At 47.0% G+C, this 25,237-nt stretch overlaps 1 protein-coding gene across 9 annotated transcripts in view; it reads right to left on the reverse strand.

Moving 5' to 3' along the window:
* The window catches only part of ptprua (protein tyrosine phosphatase receptor type Ua), a 142,036-nt gene extending 120,888 nt beyond the window's left edge, over positions 1-21,148 (reverse strand). For all 9 annotated transcript variants that reach the window (XM_027009768.2, XM_027009770.2, XM_027009777.2 and 6 more), the window contains exon 1: positions 20,921-21,148. In XM_027009768.2, the coding sequence (XP_026865569.2) occupies positions 20,921-20,990 (70 nt within the window). In that variant the 5' untranslated portion in view covers positions 20,991-21,148. The remainder of the gene's footprint in view (positions 1-20,920) is intronic.
* Between the last annotated feature and the right edge of the window lie 4,089 nt (positions 21,149-25,237).

The raw sequence follows: 25,237 nt of genomic DNA on the forward strand, positions 1-25,237 counted from the left end.
AAACAAAGTGCATGTGTATTTGAATCAGAGTCCGAGCCTGACAAAGATGTTGTAGATAAACACCACTCAAGTTCACGCTAAGGTCATATCTTTGCTCATACCAGCAGCGACATGCCTACACACTGGAAAGCGAGCCCGCTTGACAAATTACAGATGAACGCAAAGCACATTTTACCTTAGCGCAACATGTTAACGTCGGTAACCCCTAATTACTCGACTAGTACACCACTTTAACTTTTACTCTCCTGTATTATTCACATGTTGATAAGATGAAGTTCATCGTTCCGCTAACAATAGGTGCGATAACCTAGGAAATTACACCCATTTCCTCAGCTGTTAGCATTAGCTAGTGCTAAATGGCCAAGGAAACAGAAGTTGGCATAATGGTTTCTTAAATACTTTTCCGTGTGTGAGTTCTGCCACGGACAGTTGGGAAAGGTTTCACTGCCGTACTGCGCCAGGTTGGAAAAGCAGCCGGACACGCTTACAGGATCTTCCGGACTGTAGCTGGGGCACTGCCATCAAAACCAAACTTCATCCACCTGGATCATTCTGTCCTCTGAGGCTGGGGAGCTGATGTAGTGGTTTGAGCTGGTCTGTGCCACCAACAAGAGAGCAGTTCCCATGATTAGCTCTTAGCTTTGGCATAATGTTGAGACCAAAGAATGGCGCAAAAGGCAGTTCTCCAGCTGTGGCTGGAGTTGCTCGTATGGGACAGCTAATTCTAATAACTCCCCTAGATACGTAGACAGGGGAGCCAAACCTGAACAGCTAGTTTTTAATTATGTTTTCTGATGTAGGCAGCCCACAAGAAACTGGCTGGGTTGTCTTAGTTTAGTTTGTGGGTTGCTAGCAACTCCAGATACCCAAAGGTATGTACACAGGCAAGTGAACTTTTCATAGTATGTCTCCTTTAAAACAAGGCAGTTTATCAAGGCAGTTGTTTTACTTAAAAAAACAAAAAACAAATATCTATTAAAATGAGTGTTCAAGGGCACTGGATTATTTCCTGCACTTTTGACATACTTGGCTGCGGTGGGACACATGCAAACACACACCTCCAGTTCACTCTGAGTCTGTGTGCTCAACACTCTGTTTCATCAAATGACAGTAATTACAATCATTTACAGCAATCCCTGCCCATCTGCCACAGACACACACATCTTTCACAGGGGAAAACAAAACCTCTCCTGGTTGCAGGGGAAGTCTATGCTCCCCCTGAAGGGCAGTCATGCATCAAATCATCAGAAAGATTTAACAAACCTAAAATTAGGGAGAACAGGAGAGCAAGTGAGATGACAGGGAGTCTGAATACAAGAATTCACGGAGTATTTCTGGAACTTCTCTGACCTGTCAGATTTCAAGCCAACGGCTCGGTGGTTCAAGGGCACTGCTTTCACTCTGTCTCGCGCGTGCACACACGCACACACACGTACGTTCTCTCTCACACAAACGTATACTGGGCCCAAGATACATATAAGATGACACGCAGCCAACAAAAAACTGTAAATCCCTTTCCTATCACCCATTCAACCTTCCTCTCCACTGCGGCCCACACCTAGAACACGGCATGCAGAGCTGGTTTCATTTTCCTGAGCCAAGTGGTGAATAGAAAACGAATAAACCCTGACATACACACACTTACAAACATGCAGATGTACCCTGAAGGGAGTGAATTGTTGGGGAATAGGTTGCTATTTGGGATTGGAATCAATCCTGAAGGAACTAGAGCTCATTCCATATCTGATATCATTGGTCTGGAAGCCTGGCAGGATTCTCTCTTTTCCTTTATCCACCCCTCTCCTCTTCTCTTCTTTCTTCCCTTATTCACCCCTCTCTTCTCCCCTCCTTCCTTCCCTTCTCTCCTCTACTCTCTTCTTCCTTTCTGCTCACCTCTCTTCCCTTATACTTTCCTCCCCTCTCCTCTTCCCCCCCTCCCCTCCTCTCATCTCGATTTCTATCCTCTGCTCTCCTGTGTATGGCTCATAAAATATTCCTTCACTGAGTCACTCTCCATTGCCACAGCTTTCAAGCAGGAAGAAAGGGGCAGGGTGATGCGACGAGGACCCGACCGGGAAGCAGCGACCTCAGAGAGAGAGAGAGAGAGAGAGAGAGAGAGAGAGAGAGAGAGAGAGAGAGAAAGCCTGGAGCAAACATATGCAGGTCACTTTCACCCCATTAAATGAAGGTGTGAGATATGCTGGGCTCCTTCTCCTTCTCTCTTTCACTCTGTCTCTCTCTTCCATGTGGAAGTGGATATGAAGGCTTGGGAGACGTCCAGCGAGATGATTCCTCAGCTGCTTACATCACCCTTTCCTTCCCTTATACAATTCTTTGAATTTCCCTGTTGTGAAATTCAAGGGAGGGCCTCCGAACTTCCATATTGCCTAATAATAAGTAACCAGGAGAAGGGGTCAGCAGAACAGGCAGGAACCAGCGTAGCCATCCGCCACACACCTGCTGCCGTCACGGGCAGACACGGGAAGATGTACTGTTTCCTCTTCACCAACAGCTGTTGTTTAGGTATCTCTGTCAGATTCATCCGGCCGTGTGTGCAAAACGCCTTTGCTCAAGGAGCTCGGGTGCTCACGTGCTCACGTGACTTTGCCCGGGATGGACACCAGACTCCTATCAGATACGATGGTGCGTGTTCTGTAACGCTGCCCAGGTTCACTGCACACTGGACATTCGACGATAGCAAAAACAGTCTAATAGCTTTGTTTGTCACAAAGTGGGCAGACGTGCCTGCGCGCACACACACACACATACAGAAACTCACAGAAGAGAGAGTAAGAGACTAGCGATTGAGAAGGTGGGAGGAGATGTAGGGGGTGGGGTGAGTGAGGAAGAGGAGCAGGCAGTATCATTATCTCCATCCCAGCCCTCATCCGCACGTCAGCCACGCCGAGAAGAGGCAGCTGAACAAGACAGGACTGGGGCTTTGGGGCGTAAATGCATGTGTGCGTGCGTGCGTGTGTGAATGTGTGCGTGCGTGCCTCTGAACGCGCGCGCATGCGCAAGAGAAAGGAATCAACACTGACAACGTTATTCCCTAATTTAACTGCTGTCACCCTCCCTCGGTGCTGTCTCAGAACGTTAAACAGGACTATTTCGATCCACGTCCAAAATACCCACGTCCCCAGCCATCAGAGATGTAAATAGCCCCGGCGTCAGGGGAGCCGGGCCGGCATCTTACCCAGGAGACAGCTCCTCGTCAGCTTCCTCCGCACATGCCTCACAGCGAGGGCTTCGTGCATTTTCTAGCCTTTAGTCATAATGAGCCCCCATGGGGGGGTTTAGGAGGGGGGTGGGCCCTGCTTGTCTGTCAGGGGCCAATCATTCGGCCGGCCCAAGCCGGGCCATTAAAGCGCATTGATCAGAGGCAACCGATGGACGTGTCACCAAGGCCCCCGGCGGACAGGTAATAGTCCTAACCACCACGGGGCTTACGTCTTCCGTTGCAGCCCCTTCAATCACGCCGAAGTCCGTGAAACAGGAAGAGCGGAAGGGAGAGTACAGGCTCTGGCCAATAATTCATGCTAATAGGTACAATAGCAGTAGACAAATGGCAGTCTATTCACATTAGAGCCAGGTCAATGTGTTTGTGTGGGGGTGGGGGGGAGAGAGAGAAAGAGAGTCTCGCACACACACACACACACACACACACACACTCACACGTGTCCCATGTCAGCATTGAAAGGTTTTTTTTTTTCCAACTAATTACTGAATAATCAACCACTGCTTTAAAACTGTACTAACCTAAAGATTTATTGTGATTCATTAGCTATCTGTGGCTCTGCTAATTACTTGTGAAACAAAAATGGGATGTAAATTATGCAAATGAGCCCAGATGTAAATTATCTTATGCCCTAGTCAGAGGGGAATAGCTTTGAAGAAGAATGACATCTGGTCATTCGAACGCAAAAATTAACAAAAAAAAAAGTAATTAAAGTAAAAGTCAACTTTAAAATCTCTTTCAGACCATTTCTTCATTGTTATGATACTGACATTGATTGTGGAATTTTGTTCATACTGATTTACAAATTTGTGTGTATCACAAACACCTTTATCCATGGCCATATCTATAATAGGTCTACATGGTACTAAACACTCTATTGGCCTATGGCACTTTCCAGTACCACACACACAAACACACACTCACTGCTACCACCCTCTTACACTGATCTAGCACCAGCTTATGGTCACCGAGCGTTAACCTCCCTCACTATTAAAACCAGAAGCACGACTGACCTCTGATCAGTTTTCACGGGCAACTTAAAGCAGCACAATGCAGGGGCCACAGAGAGTGGCCCAGCTTTAAACAGTGTGCTGGATTTATGAGCTGGCCCAGGATTACGGCGGCCACCGCCTTGTCCAGGCCGCTGCACCTAACCATCCTCTTTAGGACAAGGGAGCAATTCATCGCTGTTTTCCCCAGCAGCGGGTACCGACAAGGGGCCCGAATCAAAGCAGCAATGGTCTGTAGGACGTAAGCTGGAGCATTGCAGACGTCAGGGGTCATCTACAGCACTGGATGCAGGGGAAACTGGTCTTAAGACCATAGAGCTAGATCCCTGTTCCACATTACAGCAACAAAAGACGTACGATAGTGAAGACTGTAACGACACAAGGCACACGTGCACGGGATACTCCTGTGCGCAGACTGGAATGTGGCAGGGTGCTCGGAGTTAGCAGGGACGCCGCATAGCTTCCTACTTAGACTCGCTTTCTTGACCTCCTCGAATGAGCTCTTACCAAAAACTCAGGAGCTCTGCTATAACAAGCCTTAGCCCAACGTAAACACGGGCGTCCTGACCCCGTCCCTTCAGCGCGGAGAGAGAAGAGCCCGGGGGTGAGGGCCATCTTCCGCCTTCAGCCTCTCGCTGCACGCTAAGCTGGTGAGAGAATTAGAAGCAGGGTAAACAAAGACATTGATGAGTCCCAGGGCTGAAGCTGATTAGGTTGGCTGAAGTAGTCCTCTAATGACTGTTAGCTCAGCGCTAATCCTCTCCAGCACAGCCATAACTCCCACGTTCAGCTTCAACCAGGTTTTTTCGGCGGATGGATAAAAGGGAAAGGAGTAATAATTGAATTACTGAATCCCAAATGATGTGAACCAGCGCGTGTGAACAGATCGTTCAAATGAACCCTCATGGCAGCGCTAGCGCGGGGGTCCTCACATAGCCAGAGGAGTCTTTTTCCACAAATACAAACTTACATACATACTTTTCAAACAGTGATGAAGTTCAACTTTGAATCGGTTCTTTGCATCGAACGCATATACATTCCATTTCTACAGGATCTTTTTTCCCGTTCACTAATTGTCTACTATAATCCCATCTCATTCCCAGGAATGATATCGCAGGGTGTCCGGTCACATCGCTCATCCTGTTAGGACACGTTGGCGTCTCGTAGTCCTGAAAAAACGCAGGATATCTGAGGATATCTGAGAAGCAGCCCAGACATTTGAAACAACTGATCTTTGACAAGCTCCTTAAAGCCCGGCCAGTATGTAAGAGGTACTGTGTTTCGCCCTCTAATGGTAATTAAATAATTTAAAAAACAAAACTCGGAGGCACCTCAGTTGTGCTTCCCACTTAAGGATCTCTGAAATAATTACGGAGAACACAGACAGCTGTAGTCCACAAAGTCACTTTCAGGAGATGAGAAGATGATAAGTAGGTTTTTTTCACCCTCTTTCTCGTTCCTTCAAAAGCGATCACCCGGGTGCAACTGGACAGTCTGTCTGCTGTCTGATCCACGAGACGAAGACTGTCTCAGTGGCCAGTACTGGCTGACATTGAGCAAGCGGGGGAGGGGCTTTTTGCTTTTATTTGGTGTCCTGCTCCTGTCATGACTGGCTGGCGCTGCAAATTACAGAGGCAGATGCCGGCGCTCCTGACATCTCGGCGACCAGGGAGGAGAGCCAGGGGCTCGCTCCCCAGAGGAAACGTCTGCCGCCAGGCTGCGACTAGCCAAGGGTTGCGAGTCGGAGGGTCAGTGGAGGGAGACGGAGCCGGCGGAGGCGATGGAAGACGTTGAGACAAAAATGAGCAGAGCTCCAGCAGGCCGCAATGAGCGCAGCGAGGAGGAGAGGCCATGGGGAGGAGAAGGAAGGCCGTCCAGAGGAGTAACGGAGGAGCGGCGTGGCGCATCCGTGCGGATCGATGGCTACAAACGCAGCGTTAACGAGCTGCTGATCCTGGAGGAGAGCGCGCTCCGCCCCGGCCAACGGGGGAACACACCCCGCCGCCCGGCCGCCATCGATCCGGGAGTTACTCACTCAGCCTCCCGTGTGCGCGCGCACACGTCCGCACAGCCGACACACGGAGCACTAAGAGAAAGCCATCGATCGACAGAGTGAGGTGGCCAGGACGCTGGGTAGGAGGTAGGGGATGTGCCTGTTTGTGTTTTGCGCTTGTTGAAGGAGCGCGCGAGAGGGGTATGTGTGCTCTTCTCAGAGAAACACCGTCTTCTCTTGATGGTTTCAGATTTTTGTGTCGAGAATCTATAGCTCCGTTCGCAAGACTAGAATTAGACTAGAACGGGAGAAATTTCTGCTCCTCGGGACTTCTAACACAGTAAAAAGAACATCCAGGGTGGGCGAGATCAGAAGGTTTGAACGATCAGCCCCAGTGTAACCGTCTAGGAACCGTCACCTCCAGCCCAGAGGGCGCTTTCCTGCTACTGTCAGCTGCCATCTGTGGACTCAGGGCCTTGGGTCAACATGGTAGAAGGAGCAAGCACACCACGTGCCCATGCAGGATGGCAGAACTGGGCCCGAGGTCCGACCTCTGATGCACAGCAGTCCTGTTGATACCTGTGGAAGTCTTCCCCACCCACCAGCGTCATCATCATCGTTTAGCAGATGGAATCAGGTGGCGAGGGATCCACACAACTGCTGCTGTTTAGAGGCGCATGCAGACCTTCTGCGGAGCCAAGACAGTACCGTCCCCCACCCCACCCAAGCTAACGCTACACACGCGCCACGACTATAAATCACCATTAAGGAGTTAGCCGAGATGCCCGGGCCAGATCTGTAGTTCCACAGAGGAACATCGCTCTCACTAACAGCCCGTTCTCGGAGTTAGAGGCTCCCCCAAAAAAACTCCATAATCAAAGCAACACCTGTGATGCCAGGAGACAGAAGGGCATCCAGGTGCAAAGCGGCGCATGAGGATTTATTGGGAAGTCTGTACATGAGGTGCTTTGAGAAGCAGGAGAACGAGGGAGAGAAAGAATGAGGGGAGGACACAGTGGGTGAAGATACGAGCCCGGGCTGACCATAGAGAGCGGCTGTCGCACACAGATCTGGCCACAGTTAATTGCTTTGGCAAACTGTAGTCAGAACAGTCACGGCAATAAAGCATCATGGAATTGAATTAGATGAGAGGTTGAAAACGTGAGGAACACGTGGCATTGTGCTGGTTAAAGCTGTGGATGGCACATTGGCCACCACACACGAGGTCACACACACACACACACACACACACACACACAGTCGTGTGAGGACAGGGCTGTCAGATGCAGCAGAACACTGGCTTCACTGTGGACTTCTGAGACAAGGAGCCTACTGTTACCATCAGTGCAGTGCACGCATGCGCGCACACACAGAGTAATCTATTAGTATTAATTTACGAGAAGCATCAGTTATTAGCCCTGGTAAGAACCATGAATTTGAAACGATTCCTCCTGATATGCATCCCAGTACACAAACACACAGCTACACTGTGACTTCAGTGACCTTTATGACATCATCACATTGTGGCCCTTTCCCTCCTGGAATGACCTCCTAAGGGTACAGCCCATCTCTACCTCCTACCCATTCTTTCATGCGCTTCAAGAGAGCTCATTCACTTTCACTTTTCTTGTCTTCTCTCACTCTCTCTACCCTCTCTCCCATCCTTACTCACGTAGCCTTAGTTAATGGGGCACTGGCCCTACCCCTTTGCATTTTGTCTTGTGTCGCTGCACAGGACACACACACCCACACACACACATACACACACACACACACACACACACACCTCGCACTAATGAAAATCCTGCGGCGCATCCCTGGTGCCAGTTTTCAAGGGGTCTCCAGCTCATTGGGTCAGAATAAATCTGAGTCGAAACGGGTGTGTGTGAGTGGTGTGTACGTGTGTGTGTGAGAGACAGAGAGTGTGCAGTGTGCTGGGAGTGAATACGCCCACTGTCTGAAACTCAGTTTTGAACAATCGCCGAAACAGCAACGTCCCTCCCAGGAGACAAGCCTGTCCCCTGCCTCCTGCTGATGGCACCATGCATGACTTCATCTGCTTAATCACACGGAAAAGACTTGTGCCTTACTTCCCAATTAAGCACAGGCACGTGTGCTCACACACAAACACACACACACACACACACACACACACACACACACACACACACAGAGTCTTGTTTTACTATCCTTGAAGGGATCTTCTATTGACTACTAATGATTACTGTAGCTACCAGGCAGTCCCCACAAGATCAAAAATGTCAGTTGTTCCTATCCATGTGGGGATAACACGCATGCATGCATACTCGACACAAACACACCACACACTTTGTTTTTCCATGTGTCAAAAAACATTTGCAGTTTGGCCGCGAAGAAAGAGAAAGCTAAGGAAAGGTGAGCCGTCACGCGGCCGGCACACGGCGCGCTCTCGTCGGCCCCTCTCTTCCGCGTGTAGTCCAGAGGGTCTTTAATCTTCACTCCTCTCCAGCAGGAAGCGTCGCTGGCTCTGAACTTAATACCCAGGCTCATATTCCCCTCACATACCGAACAGATACGAGTATCAGTGCAACAAAAGCTAACGTGGAACATTTCACATGTCCGGTTGTGCTTAAATAAAATGAACACTGTATAAAAATTCATTCATATATTTGGTTACTGCTATTTTTAGTGCTGGATCACTGTCCGGTTTTCCAAAGAACACTGGTAAATGAAAAGCAAGTATTAGAAGTTGTAGCGAATGTTTTTGATCAAGGATGTGGAAGTTGTTGAAGTAGCGACTCCTAGCAGGAGCGTAGCTACAGTGGACAAGCACCGCGCACAGTGGAGAGTTCGCCTTCGAGTCAAGAGCTCGACCTCCCACACAATACACAAGTAATGAACTCATCTGAACCTCACCACCCTGCATGTCAACCTACACCCACCACACCGAGCTCCCCCACCCTGCTTCTGGCTCTGTGTGTGGGGGAGGGGAGTGTTTGGACACGCTAGAGGTCAGGTGTCGCACGGAGTTGTCTTCTCATGTCGAGTGTGCAGACACGCACTAACGCACGCACATCCACACATCACCACATACACACACACACACATGCACGCGTGCAGATGCGGCGAGGTCTTCAGAAGTGAGGAAAAGACCACAGGAAGAAGAGCCTTGATTATTTTTGCCTCAGTATATTCATGATGCAAATACGCAGCACAGGCCAAAGGTTGCGAAGCAATGATCACTTTGCAGAAATGCACATGAAAATGCAGTCCTTTCAAGAGATGACGCGCAGCAATATGTTTATTATCACATAAAATTCTTCTTCTTCTTTTTTTTACTGTTACATTCACTATTTAGTAGTCTACATTCACCCAAAAGCGTCTTCTTTAGTTTGAATGGCAGCTGCTGGTATGGTATTACAAGGTATGGTATTTACTGGTTGGATAGCTAGATTCCTCCCTCAGGACACTGACTGGTGAGAGGTGTGTTAACTGTGGAGACCAGACCTTGTAGTACACCTTCCCGTTCTTCCATGTCTAAATAGCAGCTGAATGCAATGCTGGTGCTCCGATTAACTTGCCAGAATGTACGACCCATCTCTCCTTCACACGGACGAGCTCGAATGGCAGACGAACTCTTCGAGTGCCATCGCTGTCTATGGGAAACAGGCTGTTCGGAGTATGTCAGTACCTCCGTCTAATCTGCAGCAGCTGTGAGGAGCCGTCTTGTCTGTACGGGCCAAGATTCTTGCAAAACAATTTCAACACCTAGTGGAATCTTTACCACGACGAACCGCTGCCGTTCTGAAAGCCAAAGGAACGCCAGTGCACACTACTAGGTGTGTTTCTGCAGGTATGGTCAGGCATGAGTGTGTGTGTGTGTGTGTGTGTGTGTGTGTGCACCTTCCATGAAGCCTTTGGGAAGACAGAACAAAGCCAGATGTGCTTCTGCCCCAATTAAGCGAAGCATAAGTCAACAGAGCTTTTGGCTCAGGGATGGAGGTAAAGATTGAGCGTGAACTCAGCCCAGGCCCTCCGGCGTGTGAGACCTTGCCCACCTGCCGCACACCCTGGTGCCTGAGTGGCTCCTCCAGGGCTTCATACAGGAACTGCTCACCTGGACGTCCTGAGCGTCTCCCTAAGTGGCGGGTTTCCTTTCTAAAGCTTATGTTAATTATGGGCCCTACATGTCACTGGCCCTTATTATAAAGAAGAAGAGACTCAGATTAATGCAATGAGGTAAGAAGCTGATTGATTTAACCCCTGCTCACATTCTACGCTTGCTGCCATTATAAGAAGGAGAGAGAGACAGATAGACAGAGAGAGACAGACAAAGAAAGTGAGAGACAAAGATGGATAGACATAGAGAAAGAGAGAAAGTCCCTTTTCAGATGAGGAACTAGAAATATTGCAGGGTCCAGTAGAAACATACAAATCATAGAATAGCGGGATGGAATACTGAGATGTGATGTAGGGGGTTCTTCCTTGCCACTCTCAACCCTTGGTTTGCTCACTGGGGGCTTGGAGTCAAAAGCCCTGTGTAAATAAATCTGACTTCACTTGACATGATGTCATAGAATATGCTTTGATTTATATTGTCATTAATAACTGTTTTTCTTTTTTTTTAGTTTCAGCTTTGCATCTGGATGTCACCTACAACAATGTGTTGGCAAAGTCACTTTCATGACATTATAAAGATTCTGTATGATCAACTGGAAAGCAGCAGAACAAAATATAATACAGCTACATGGAACACTGCTGGGAATTTTACTGGAGCTTTTTCCAGGAAACCGGCAGATCAACTTTCCCAACTCACATTCCCACAAAACCAAAGAAGACTTTCGCAACGTTTATAGGCACATCTGCCCGTGTGAAGGGAGCAACACAATGTCTTGATGCTTTCAACTGGAACCCTAATCTTGACTTCCAATTAACTGCAAGCAGAGATTCCCATTGTCCCGGGATCGGGCCCTGAATGAGCAGTCTGCGCTGACAACGATTATGAAGCTAAGCAGTGTCTGTACTGGCCATGAAAGTGTCTCTTTCTCTCTCCTGATTGGTGACCTTAATTAGGTTTTGGGCCCCTTCTTTTCTGGGACTTCCATAAGCAGTGGGTAAAAGACGCAGGGCCTGGGGGTATGGGGTGGTGTGGGGCGTTGCTAGACAAACGAGAGAAAAGAAAGTGCAGACAGTGTTCGAACACAATGCGTAACCCACTTTCGGAGTCAACAATAATGCAATAATGGGTAGCCTGGGGAGAGAACACAATGAGCAGGGGGTGTGGTGAAGGAAGAGACAGAATGACTAAAGAAGACAAGCTCCCTCCGTCGCCTCCTCTTCTATTTACTTCTCTTCCTCTCCTCCCCGTTCTCCTCTTCTCCTCTTCCTCCCTTTCATTTACATTTACGGCATTTAGCAGACGCTAAATCCAGAGCGACGTACAAAAGTGCTTTGTCATTTACTCATAGAATATATCCTAGTACAGTACAGTAGGGTGGAGTCCAACATGCCAATGAACTAGAATACTGTAGGATACAGGAATCAGTGCTGATACCTAGAAGTACAAAATACATAAGGTCTGTCTTGAACAATGATAAGTGCTAAAAACAATAAGTGCTAGAGTTTGTTAAGCAACATAATCAAAACCCTACAATAAGTAGTAAATTAGTTACACAATATGGGAGCAGTGTCAGTTATCCTTTAAATATTCTGCAAATAGATGGGTCTTCAGTCTGCGTTTGCTGTCCGGACAGCAAGTGGAAGTTCATTCCACCATCTTAGAGCCAGGACAAAATATTCTCGATGCTTGTCGTCCATGAGACCTGAAGCAAGTTATTTCAAGCCCAGCCTTACTTGAGGTTCGAAGTACTCGAGGTACGGATCGGGCTTTGACCACTGACCTCATGTATGAACGGGCTGGTCCATTTTTGGTTTTGTAGGCAAGCATCAAGGTTTTAGATCTGATGCGTGCAGCTACTGGGAGCCAATGAAGGGAGCGCAGCAGTGGAGTAACGTGTGAACTTCAGAAGATTGAAGACCAGTCGTGCTGCTGCATTCTGGACAAGTTGTAGAGGTTTGATGGCTTTTAGAGTAAGACCAGCAAGGAGCGAATTGCAGTAGTTTAGCTTTGAGATCACAAAGCACCTGGGACTGCACAAGCACCTGGGTAGCTTCCTGCGAGAGAAAGGGTTGAATCCTTCGTATGTTACAAAGGGGAAATCTGCAAGACCGGGTTAGATTAGAAACATGATTTGAGACCGACAACTGGTTGTCCAAAGTTATGCCCAGGCTACGGGCAGCTTCAGCTGGTGATAGCAGGAAGTTCTCGAAAGATTCCATTTCTTTGCCCTCTCTCACCTTGCCTAATGTGCCATTTCCTCTCTTCTCTCCTCCCACTCCTCTCTCCTCTCCTCTCCTCTGCCTGGCTCCCTCCCTCCCCAATGATCATCTCCCCTCCCGCCCGCCGGGCATCTGGCTCCAACAGCTTCTGGAGAAAGCCGTTGCGAAGGAGCTTTGATTTTTGTTTTATGTTGGGTTTTTTTTACACAATGTAAAAATAATGGCAAAAAGAAGAAAGACGGACATAAAGAAGGAAAGAACGAAAGAAAGAAAGAAACCCAAGTAGGAGGACTTGCGAGCTTAAATGGGAGCGAGGCACTCCCCTCCCACCCTGTCTTCTCCCCTTTCTTCTGCTGGTGCTCTGTCCTCCTCCACTACCACCTCCTCTTCTCTCCAACACAGACATCACGGCCGCGTCAAGCCTACACAAACAGGCTGAATCTCTCCATCTGCCTGCCGTGCCGGCTCATGCAAAGCCATTTTGAAAGGAAGGGAAGCCACCCTTGACCTTTACCCTGACGCCTAAGGAGTCTTCATCACGCTACGTGCAATCAATCTACACAGTGCTGTAATTAAGAGAAACAGGCCGTCAGCGCGGCGCTCCCTGGTAACGGCACACTGTCACTCTGTGCCTCGGCTAAGCTCATATGATCCTGGATACCATCTAAGAAAAGGTCATCGTGCTCAGTACAGCAGCCCGAGGCACCAAATTGCTTTGAATTACATTCTTTATTTTTTCATTTTAGGCTCAAAGAGATGCCCTTTTTGGTGGGATTTTTGGTGATAGCTCAAGCTGACACAATATAGCAGTAGGGTTATTATGCCACCGTGGTTGCATATAGGCGTCACTACCCTCGCTCCCAAGATACCATCTCATGCAGACTCTGGGCATAATGCCATTTTTTACATGCCGATCTGCATCTCAGCAAAGGCTAGCAACACACTTCGATCAAGACAGAGAAGGTCAGCAGGTCACTGGACGCGCAAGAGTGGGCGGTTAAGGCTAGGGGCCACTCACTGAGCCTCTCCAGCGACTCTCTGTCATGGTTTTGTGAGCCGACATGGAGATTAGGGGAAGAAAAGGACAGAAGGGAAAACAAGCATCTTAGAACGATTTCGGAGCAGCTTGGAGGAGTTGGAATCGATGCCTTCTCCTTTCATTGTCTTGGTCTCTCAGTGCAAGAGCAGCAGTCGCTCCAGCTAGGCTGAAGCTAATCTTGGCAGCGCTGTTTGGATCCACACATCGATCATATTGCTCGACTTAAAACAGACTTCACAAAGCAAAAAGGCATGAACGCTAGATGTCGATCGCGTATCCATGTAAGGAAGTGATTCCTATACATCAACTATAAGGTGTTTGTGATAAACCAAGGGGAATAAAATTACAAGATCAATGTGCTCTAATCCAGCAGGGCTGTAATGGTTAAAAAAAAGGATGGCTTAGGATAGGCACGGTGGCCATGTGCCCACAAGGGACTAAGCGGCATTCCAGAGAGGAGCTGGGTCTGTGCCATCCTCCTGGCTGCCCGACGGTGGCCATTTGTGGTGGAGTCGTCTGCAGCTGTTCCCCCGAGTGCCGAGATACTGGCATACCTAGCAGTGTCACCCTGGCCACAAACAGAGGGATATAAATCAATTCCCAAATGCCAGGCCAACCTGAATCCATACTAGACTGGCGCCGAGATTCTTGTTTTGGGTGGCAGATTGGGGGGGGGTTCCTACACCAAAATTCTACCATGCAAGTGGGCATGCGTTTGATATTCACATCATCGACAGGATGCTCATCACCTGAGTCCTTTGGCAGCACTAAACAGCATGGCCGTGATTAGCATGCAGCTCTAGAGCTGAACCAGACACCGCTGAAGAGAGCGTAAGTTGATTTGCAATAAAGAAGTGAACGTGCACTCTCATGGGGCACCTTCCCCTCTCCTCCTCTCCCTCCAGAGTTATGGTCCCCTTGTCTTCTCCCCACATCTCTTTCATGGAACTTTCACTTTAACCGCATATTTAGAGCACTTATGCTTTTCGCCGGTGACCTTTCTTCAGGACTTCCGCCTCACATCTTAACAACCGCCAACTGCGGACTTTATTGGAGGAGACGGAATCGAGGGGAGGGTCTGGAATGTGCAGCCCTGGGGCCGACACCTCCGAGTTATTGCGTTTCCACACGGCACAAAGCTCCAAACATCGTCATGAGCTCCTATCATTCCTGATCATTCACAGCGGGATCCCACTTTGACCTTTTGACTGGCAGTTGCTATGATCACAGGGGAAAAAAACCTTCTCATTTCCCCCTTTTTGTTGTTTCTAGATGCTTAAGAAGCTCCTTTGCAGTAAATAGATCTGTTGGGTGTATACATACATGCAGTGCATGATCTGTGCAGTACTTGTACAGGGCAGTTCATAAGTACTTGGACAATGACACATGTTCTCCTCTGTGCCCTGTATCCAGCACAGTCATTTTAAGTGAAACATGAGTTTGTGATTTTGGAATGTTTGTGCTCAAGCTGACATTCTGTACACGTTAAAATGTCTAATGCCAGCTTTAATGTGTGGGTATTTATACACATACAAACATACTAAACTCTTATAGAAATCACATCTATTTTTTGTCTCCACCATCTGTGTGGCATTTTATGATTAGTTAATTCATAAAAGAGCTCAACTATAGGTCTCGTGTAGATTCTAGAGCTTCTGGATACAACATTTGCATCAGGAATCAGTTGCTATTGTTTCCTAACATATGAACCAAGAATGTTGGTACCGTATGATCCCAAGGAGCAGAACACGTGAGCCTAAAATCTAGACCTTGGCCAGAGAGCCCAAACATTATGTGCTGGCTACGTGGATAACACCATGTCTTTGACTACACTGCAGTGCTGGTGGTAACTTGGACTCCGAAATCTTTTCTAGGTCTAAGGAACTTGTTCTGGAAACAACTAGAAACTGTCAAAAGAGCAAAAAAGCCTGGCCCTCTCCTTCCAACAGTAACATGGACATTATAGAAACATTATAGAAACCATGGACTTTCAGAATCAAAAATGTCATGTTCTTGTCTGGTCAAGTCAGTCACTGAACTTGAACCCCACTGTCATTATTTCACTCACTAATGACAAGTCTGAAGGCAGTACACCCTTAAAACCATCAGAACCTGAAGACGGCTGCATTAGTTGCCTAGCAGGGCACGACCAGGGACCATTGCCGCTGCCTGCAGAGGTCCACGGGTCACATGCCTTCAGACAGTCACTGGCTGGAAATAATTTGCAAACGACTACTAACACAACAATTTTCTTCTAAACTGTTACTTTGTTACTTTGGCCAGTCATGGTCCCCTGAAATGGTGGAAGTGGTAATAAAAATGGATGTTATTCCTATGTGGTTCAGCCAATATAGATGTAAATGTGCTCAAGTTCAAGCCGACATCCTGTACTTTTAACCTCGCTGCTATTTCTCATCCCAGCCCTCTCCTTCTCTTCTGGCTCACGTTGCATGGGTTGCCATGGTGATGCTGCAGCTCTTCCGGTGAGAGGTGGGCCCGTGTTTTGTGTGCGTGCGTGTGTTCGCCGAGAACTTTTAGCCCAGCTCAGTATATCTGTCACAACTGCTGCCAAAGCTGGTGTCAGAGCAGAAGCCTGCCGCCGCCACTTACAGACGAGGCCTTTTTTAAAAATAATAATCTGAAGCGCTCAGCAGGCTCTGTCAGCTCTTTGGTACTTGCACAGATGTGTCATTTCGAAGTAATTACTGACGGCTGCCGGAAACTTCCGTCGGACGACGGAACCTGTGCCGAGCTGGTGGGAGAGGCGCCATCTGCTGGCGGAGGACTGTCGTCCAGCCCGCGAGCGACCCGGCGATGGTGGGGAGAGGTTAGTGCCAGTGTTCCCACGTGTGGGGCGTGCTGAGAATATCAGCACAGAGCCATCTGTGGAGTAGCAGCTCACCGGCATCGGGGGAGCCGCCACCCTCTCGTTGGCACCTGGAAGGGAAGGCTGATTGCTCGGGCGTGCCATTCCCTGGAGAACGCACCGGTGCCGGAGCACTCCGCGGAATGCCAGGTTTCGACGTGCATAGCGCGGTGATAGAGGACACTAGAGCAATCACCTCTAATGAATGTATACACACTAAACTACAGAGCGCCAGGTGACAATGCCCTGCCCCCTCAAGAAAACACACACACACACACACACACACACACACACACACACACACACACACACTGCAGACGTACATACAAAAACACATGGTTCCTTCACTGTGTCCCTATTGCAGTGGGTAGTCAAAATGACACTCCTGCCAAGCCCCAGCAGCCAGACCGATATTTTGCTTCTGCCGGACTGGTGTGTGGACACAAGTGGTAGCAGGAAGCTTACCGAGCAGCACGACACTGACACACACTCACCGGGGACGTCACCATGACAAACAGCTAGCTGGGAGTGTGTGCGTGTCTGAATCCCTGCCCTCGGCCGCCCTCGTTGGTGTTATCGCCATTGCCGCCCTGCTCGCCCGCCCCGCCCCCCTGGCTCCCACCCGTGTTTGTATACCGGCCACGGAGGAATTTCACTGACACGGAGTAGGATACCAGTGCAGTAACCCTCCCTCCTCCCACTTTCCCCCAAGGCACCACACCAATCAGCTCAGCTCCCTCTAAGCAAATGGACTACTGCTGCTCAGGCAACCCTGAGACAACCCTGCATGTGATAAGAAGAAATCATTTTTGGCCAAAAAAAAAAAAAAAAAAAGTGAAGGGAGGTAGTGTTGTGGGGGGGGGGGGGGGGGGGGGGGGGGGGGGGTTGTTCAGCAATTCGCAGCAGTCTCACAAAGGAAACTCCAGCTCAATGAATGTGACTCATTCCACCATGTCCATCCGGAGAAAGAAAAGGGGAGGAAAGGATGAAAGACGAAGAGAAAGATAGAGAGAGAAAGAGAGAGAGAGAGCATGGTGGAGTAAGAATAAGAACAAGAGAGTGCAAGAGAAGGAAAACAGGAAAGCCATCAAGAAAGTCCAATTTAAGCCAGAGCAGATGCAGGCTGTGATGATTAACTTGCAACGCAAGAAGACCATTTGCACAGGACAGCTTTTCCCATAAATATATATGACATTGTTAAGCTCCGTCACGACCTAATGTCTTCTGCTTGTTCAATGGGCTGGCAATCAGCTCCTTAATGCCGGGCCTAATGTGGAAATGATGTCAGATAAATGTGCTTCTCCTTCTGGAAGTGTGAGATCCTGAAGTGCATGACCGTGTCACCGCTGAAAGCAAGACCGCCAGTGCCTACCTGGCCAAAAAGCAATGGCACAATTTAAAGCCATTTCCTCCGTTCCCTCCATTAGAGAGTAAAAGCCCATTGTGTGATTTCAGTAATGTAAATGTCAGATGGAGACAAGGGGGGAGAGAGAGAGAGAGAGAGAGAGAGAGAGAGAGCCCAGGAGTTGTAATGGAATGTGTGAATGTGTCTCTGAGCAGAAGGGTGGTGAGGGTGGCCACCGGCTGCCCTGCTCGGGGCTCTGGCGCATTAGCTGCATGGCAGCTAGCGTGCCTCCTCTCCTGAGAGGCTCTGGGACAGTCACAGTGTTTTCAGGGTGATGGAAACCCAGCAGAGGCCCCTTTGCACACAGTGTGCCAGCTCTTCTTGTCCTTGAACACAGTTCCAGTACACCTTCACACACTGGCCACTGATCACCTCAGTGAGAGGCGTCCATTCTACTCTATCTTGCATACAGTTCTAATCAATGGTACATACACACACCAGTTATATATAATAATAATAATAATAATAATAATATATAATAATAATATATAATAATAAAACATCAGCAGCAGCAGTGCAAGGCTTATGTGTGTGTGTGTACGTGCATGTGTGTGTGTGTTTGTAAATAAAATGCACACTGACACCATGTCAGAGCAGAATGATGTGAGGCTAGACTCGGGGGTAAATTACTGTCACACACCTGCACACACTGGGACATACCACACACTCTCAGAACAGAATGATGTTAGGCTGGTCACACACACACACAGACACACACACACACACACACACACACACACACTCATAACCTATCAATATGTCATCAGCCTGTGTGTGTGGGGGGGGGGGGGGGGGGGGGGGGGGGTAGATTTGTGTGTTAGTACAAAAGGAAGTGGTGACCATACCTTCAAGATTACACAACAGTACGTACCCTTACTGTTCAATGCTGTCATGATTTTCCATATAAAATTTCCGTTCAGAATAAGCAATAGTTGTATATCTGGGTAAAATTCCACATGACGTGAAGAGAAAGATAAGCCGCATTACCCCACCTTTTCCATTACCTCTACAGAGCGTCAACAATAAAAAGAATGATCTCAAAGGCGGTTTTGGCTGTATGGTCTAACTGCGTTTAAAGTAATCGTCAAAAACAACCGTTTCACAATTAAACCTAGACAATTTTCTTTTCCCATGCTAGAGGCGTAGTTTTTCGTCCTAGGGAATATCGTTTTGCTCCTGGTAATGCTTGATGAAGTCTGAATGTCACCGAGGGCGCAGATTCATTTGATGAATCCTGCCTTCCTGTGTCGACATTGATACAGGAGCGCGCAAAGGGCCCTATCAAAAACCACAACACGTCTCCGCAAGCAGCGCCACACCGAGCCCCGGAATCCGTATTAGACGTCGCGAAAGTAACGTGAATGGACCCAGAAGAGATTCATTTCGACATGAAATAACTTGACAGTGAGACGCTGGCTGAGGCACAAAGCAATTAAAGTGGGCGCGCGGAGTGAAATGTTTTAAACGCGCGATCTTCATCGTATTTGAACTGTGAGCGTGTATGAAATGAGCGGCGAGGACATTATATAAGGTGCTGTTGGAGCAGCCACGGACAGTCCCTTTGTGAGCCCTCTAACGTCGTGCTGATTAGTGCAGCCTCTCGATTAAGCTCCACAGGATCCAAATGACACTGCAGAACTGATGACGGCAGCAATTGGTACTCAGGTCGAGGGTCATTTCGGGAAAATTTTTAGCTGATCGACAAATTTTAATGTTAATTCCGATCATTTTTAACCGACTTATGCGTGACTTATCTCTCCGGAACTCGACATATAAACAACAAAAGATTTTTGCTGTCAACGCGCAGTGACTAGCATAATCAAATAAGATAACTGTGAGAGTGCTGTACGTGTTTAACAATCAAATGTGTTTAAATCAATTTGTCGCGATTCAAATAATAAGCTGCAGGCACTAGCCATTTGCAGCCCAGCGCTCTCAGCTCTAACGTAGCTGCAATAGGCTTCGCTTGGGCTGCTAGGAGTTTGTGTCTGTGCAGTAATTACACCGATTAAATGATGGAATGATTTTAAAAATCGCGGGATGCTTCGATTCCCAAATCCCAGTCTAAAGGAGTTGCAAAGTCGAAACTTATAGCGTTACAAGGTCCAAGCTAGTTTTACGAAACAAAGTTAGAAACGTACAATTCACGAAAAAGAGAGAGAGAGAGAGAGAGAGAGAGAGAGAGAGAGAGAGAGAGAGAGAGACGCAGTACAGAAAAGTGATCATGAGCATTCCCAGTTCAGAACGTGTATTGTAAGACGCGCACACAGTAAAGTTAGTAAGCAGCTGTTGAACGGCCATTATATATATATAAATGACGAGCAATACAATTAACGCGGATTGCCAGGCATGGACTTCGAATTTGGAGCAAATATCACCACCATAAGCGAATTAAAATGTAACAGTATGTAGAGACGCGGGAATAATATCCATATCGGCAATGCAAAATTCCGCTTTATGTTTTTTTCAATAATCTATTTTCCAAATTAAAGTCATCTCTATCGGAGGACAAAAAATGAGTGAATAATATCTCAACCATCACCATCACCATTATCGTCACATCGGCATCTCAGGATAAGCACTGTATGAACAGAATAAAGCAGCCTGTAATATATTAATCAAAGAACAAATCTACATAAAGAACCAAATTTTTAAGTGACCCGAAATTAACCGCTTAGTCGTAATTAAAATGTTCTGTTGTGTCAACGTTGTCCCATGAGGACATAATGATTAAAAACACATACGTACTTCTGTCTGCGTGAGCGGCTGCGGATTCAGTTGTGGGCTGACAGATGTTGAACTACTCCTGCACTGTTTACTTAAATACCACGCTTTCCGAAACTTGTGTAAACTTTAAGTGTTAATATACAACAGTACACATCAAGTAGTGTTATTTAGATCACTGAATTCCCAAGACAACAATTTTTGTTAACTGTAATAAAAGGTTCATAGTTCGGGCGCCCACATATGAGCTGACGCAAGGAAACCTTTCGCATACCGCACGCTTCCAAAACGCGCAGTTCTGCGGACGAAGGCAAACTGAAATCTTACCTGTTGGCCCTTCAAGGCTTTCACCACAAACTCCGACGACAAGAATAAGTAGAAAAGTCAGCGGATTCATTGTCGCCACGTTATTCCAGTTCGTCTCAGCAGCTGAAATCTTTGCAGTGACTTCGGCAGGACCGCGACACGAAGTTGAGCGCTCGCGCCCATTGATCGCCGATATCCCGGTGAAGCGGTATCGAGTTAGCACGAGACACGCAGTAGCAACCCGAGCCGCTCCAGCTGACGTCAGGCAAACAATTCAAAATGAGCTTTTCTCCCTCCTCTGCTCTGCTTTTTCCTCCCGCAAAACACGCTCTGAGGAACGACGAGTCTTTAGCGCCTCCCCGTGGAAACTAATCATAAACATGATAGATTAAGCGATATCCTTTTTTTTTGCCTGAGGAAAACACTGGACAACTGTATTTGCATGTCGGCATAACGAGGAGGTTTAAGAACCTGCTAAAGTGGGGCACATTCATATCAGCACTTTGTGCTAATGAAGGAAATGATGTAGGGGATTCTTTGCCCTTACTAATGGAACCAGAGACGGTTTATTTCCCAGGAGAAAGGGATCAGACTGCAGGAAGTTGGAAGCTGGACAAAAAAAGCTGGATTTACTCGATCTGTCATACTGAATAAACACCCGGGGGGGGCGCATCTTGACATTCCTGACAGTCTGCACGTCCTACGGATAGATGGCATCCACGCGACAATAAGAGGCTGAAATTACTGACTCTGAGAATCGTAATAGGAAACTGCAGCAATAGTGATTTGAGTGTTCAGGTTTGCTTTTGAGTAGCTGTCCAGTCTCATGCTATTTTTCTAGTGAAAAACGCAACTGAAGGTATTACCCCTGCCAAATAAGCTCCTTACAGAAACAGGGCCATGGAACTCCTGACTGGGCAGAAACCCAGTCAGGGTAAGGAATCTGTCACTTGCAGTCACGCTCAACAGCTATGTGAGGGGCCTGACAGCAAGGATGCTACAGCAAGATATGCACATTCACCCACATTTTTGCAGAAGTCTCAGAATAAGTATACTTCTCCAGGTCCTTTTTGTGCAGATGACTGCACAATTAGGCAAAGTACTAATATCAGCACGCAAGTAAGAGTCTTTGTCTTTGGTCTATGACAGTTATGGATGAATCTTTGGCTTTATCTTGTCTTATTTCTTTGCAAACCTACACCACATCTACCCATAATTTACATTTACATTTACATTTATGGCATTTAGCAGACGATCTTATCCAGAGCGATTTACAAAAGTGCTTTGTCATTTACTCATAGAATATATCCAAGTACAGTATAGTAGGTTATAATTAAACATCCCAATGAAGTAGAATACTGTAGAATACAGGGATGAATGCTGATACCTAGAAGTGCAAAATACATAAGGTCTGTCTTAAATAATGAGAAGTGCTATAAACAATAAGTGCTAGAGTTTGTTAAAAAGCATAAATAATGCTCTACAATAAGTACTAAATTAGTCAGTCAATAAGGGAGCAGTGTCAGTTGTCCTTTAAATATTCTGCAAATAGATGGGTCTTCAGTCTGCATTTGAAGACTGCAAGGGACTCTGCTGTCCAGACAGCAAACGGGAGTTCATTCCACCATCTTGGAGCCAGGACAGAAAATAGTCTCGATGCTTGTCGTCCATGAGACCTGAAGCAAGTTATTTCAAGCCGAGGCGTACTTGAGGTTCGAAGTACTCGAGGTACAGATCGTGCTTTGACCATTGACCTCATGTATGAAGGGGCTGGTCCATTTTTGGATTTGTAGGCAAGCATCAAGGTTTTAAATCTGATGCGTGCAGCTACAGGGAGCCAGTGAAGGGAGCGCAGCAGTGGAGTAACGTGTGAACTTCGGAAGATTGAAGACCAGTCGTGCTGCTGCATTCTGGACAAGTTGTAGAGGTTTGATGGCTTTTAGAGGAAGACCAGCAAGGAGCGAATTGCAGTAGTTTAGCTCTGAGATCACAAGAGACTGCACAAGCACCTGGGTAGCTTCCTGCGAAAGAAAGGGTCGAATCCTTCGTATGTTACAAAGGAGGAATCTGCAAGACCAGGTTAGATTAGAAACATGAGTTGAGAATGACAACTGGTTGTCTAAAGTTACGCCCAGGCTATGGGCAGCTTTGGATGGTGATACCAGGGAGTTCTCAAAGGAAATAGTGAGGTCATGGTAAGGGTTGGGGTACCTGGAATGAACAGAAGCTCAGTTTTGCTAGGGTTGAGCTTCAACTGGTGGGCTGTCATCCATGACGCAATGTCAGTCAAGCATGCTGAGATACATCTGGAGACCTGCGTGTCAGAGGGTAAAAAAGAAAGAAATAATTCAGTGTCATCAGCATAGCAGTGGTAGGAGAACCCATGAGAAGATATTACATCACCAAGAGAACGAGTATACAAAAAGAAGAGAAGGAGGCCCAATACTGAGCCTTGTGGAACACCAGTGGAGAGTCTACACGGTTTGGATGTGAATCCTCTCCATGTCACCTGATAGGACCGTCCATCCAGATAGGACTGAAATCATCTCCAAGCAGAGCCAGTCACACCAAGCCTGGAAAGAACAGAGAGAAGAATGTTGTGGTTCACTGTGTCAAAGGCTGCTGAAAGGTCTAGAAGAATCAAAACAGATGACTGTTTGGCAGCTTTAGTGGCATGAAGTTTCTCAGTCACCGCTATGAGGGCCATTTCTGTAGAATGTGGAACCTGACAATGAAACTGTCTCATGTCGAAGACGCTCTCTTATACCAACAAAGTGATGACAATGACACAGTCTGAAGAATTACTAATGATTTCCCTGGTTTACACGTTTGCCATTGTTTGGAAACCACAAAGTCCAATACCCTTAGAAGATTCAGAACAGAGGCAGAAAGTATATTGTTGTTTTCACTTTTGGAATTATCTTTATGAATAAATGTTTGTGCAGCCTACATAATGCTTGTTTTGAACTAGATATTAAACAAAATATTGAACTTTGAGGCTTCTTGTTTGATCAGTAGGCTATGATTGCAGTATTTGTACTAAGTACTTTCATCATATTTGAAATAATCGACATCTTCTAAAGAAAATCATAATGCAAACAGCATGTGACTCATTTAATGAAGTACATATTGTAATATAATCTATCCTAATATGCCTGTTAAATGGATGCAAAATGTATTAAAACATTATTGAGTGTTTAACCAAAATGTCAGGTTCCGTTGCCCAAGCCGAGATTCAAGATAACCGATTCTTGCTCTCACAGGTGCAGAAACTCCCCGTCAAGACCAGTAACACCGAGTCACATTAGAAACAGCAGCTGCTCTATAGGAGCAGTATGACAAGCAGTCTCACTGAAAGACTCACACCCAAAGAGCTGCCTGGAGTTTACAGGTCTGAGATACAGCACTGCTTATCAGCCTCCTCGCCATGTCTCATGAGCGCTAATAAGAGAACAGAGTACCAGGATGTCTTCTGAGATTAACCACAGATCGTGATCGCGCAACAATGGAAATCCAGGCTTAATTTAACTTCGCGCAAGGCAGAGAGCAGCTCAACCACTGTGTTTCATTTCTTTACACTCGCCTACACAAAAGAAGGTGGAAAGAGTCATTTAGGCTAGAGCAATATGGCCTGAGCAACAGTGGAGCGGAATCTTGCGTTTGCCTACTGTTTAACGCTGGTTACAAAGCACAGCATTTGGCTTTTGTTTTTTTTAAATGAGCTTCAGTTTTACACTTGAATATGAGCTGCCCTTTGTCTAGATTTTACTTTCAATAGTTATCTATTCAAATTCAGATTTGTAATCATAATGAATGCTTTTGTCCAGTCTGAGTGTTTAGGGAAGACGTTAAGTAATTCTTTTTGGCCCTTTTCAGGTAGCTAATGCAAGTCATACATAACTGCACAGTAAGAAATATCTGGATAGATGGATAGAGAGATGAGAAATCCTGTTGATTGTTGCTGACATTTCAAGGGTGTGTTTGATCATTAATGCCACTACATCCTCTGGTAGAGTGACAGGGGATGCTATGTCAGGGTTTTTCTGATTCACATGAGGATTAGAACTAGAATGTATGTCTGTCCAATGTGTTCACTTACTGGGGTACTATGGGATCCCTACTCCTGCATACTCTTGATTTAGAATCTGGAGGAGTACTGAAACAGTTCCCAGCCTCTCAGCATTATTACCTGAGATCCTTCAGTGGGTGAAACATACCAGATAGAATTCACACCAAGAGTTGAAACCTTATCAAACCGAACTTGGAAAATGTGAGCAGCTCAGTGGAGATTGATGTGATCTTACAGGATCCCAACTCACTCATGCAGGTTACATAGCC

This window comes from Electrophorus electricus, chromosome 4 (assembly GCF_013358815.1).
Source record: "Electrophorus electricus isolate fEleEle1 chromosome 4, fEleEle1.pri, whole genome shotgun sequence".
In the NCBI taxonomy this organism is placed as follows: domain Eukaryota; kingdom Metazoa; phylum Chordata; class Actinopteri; order Gymnotiformes; family Gymnotidae; genus Electrophorus; species Electrophorus electricus.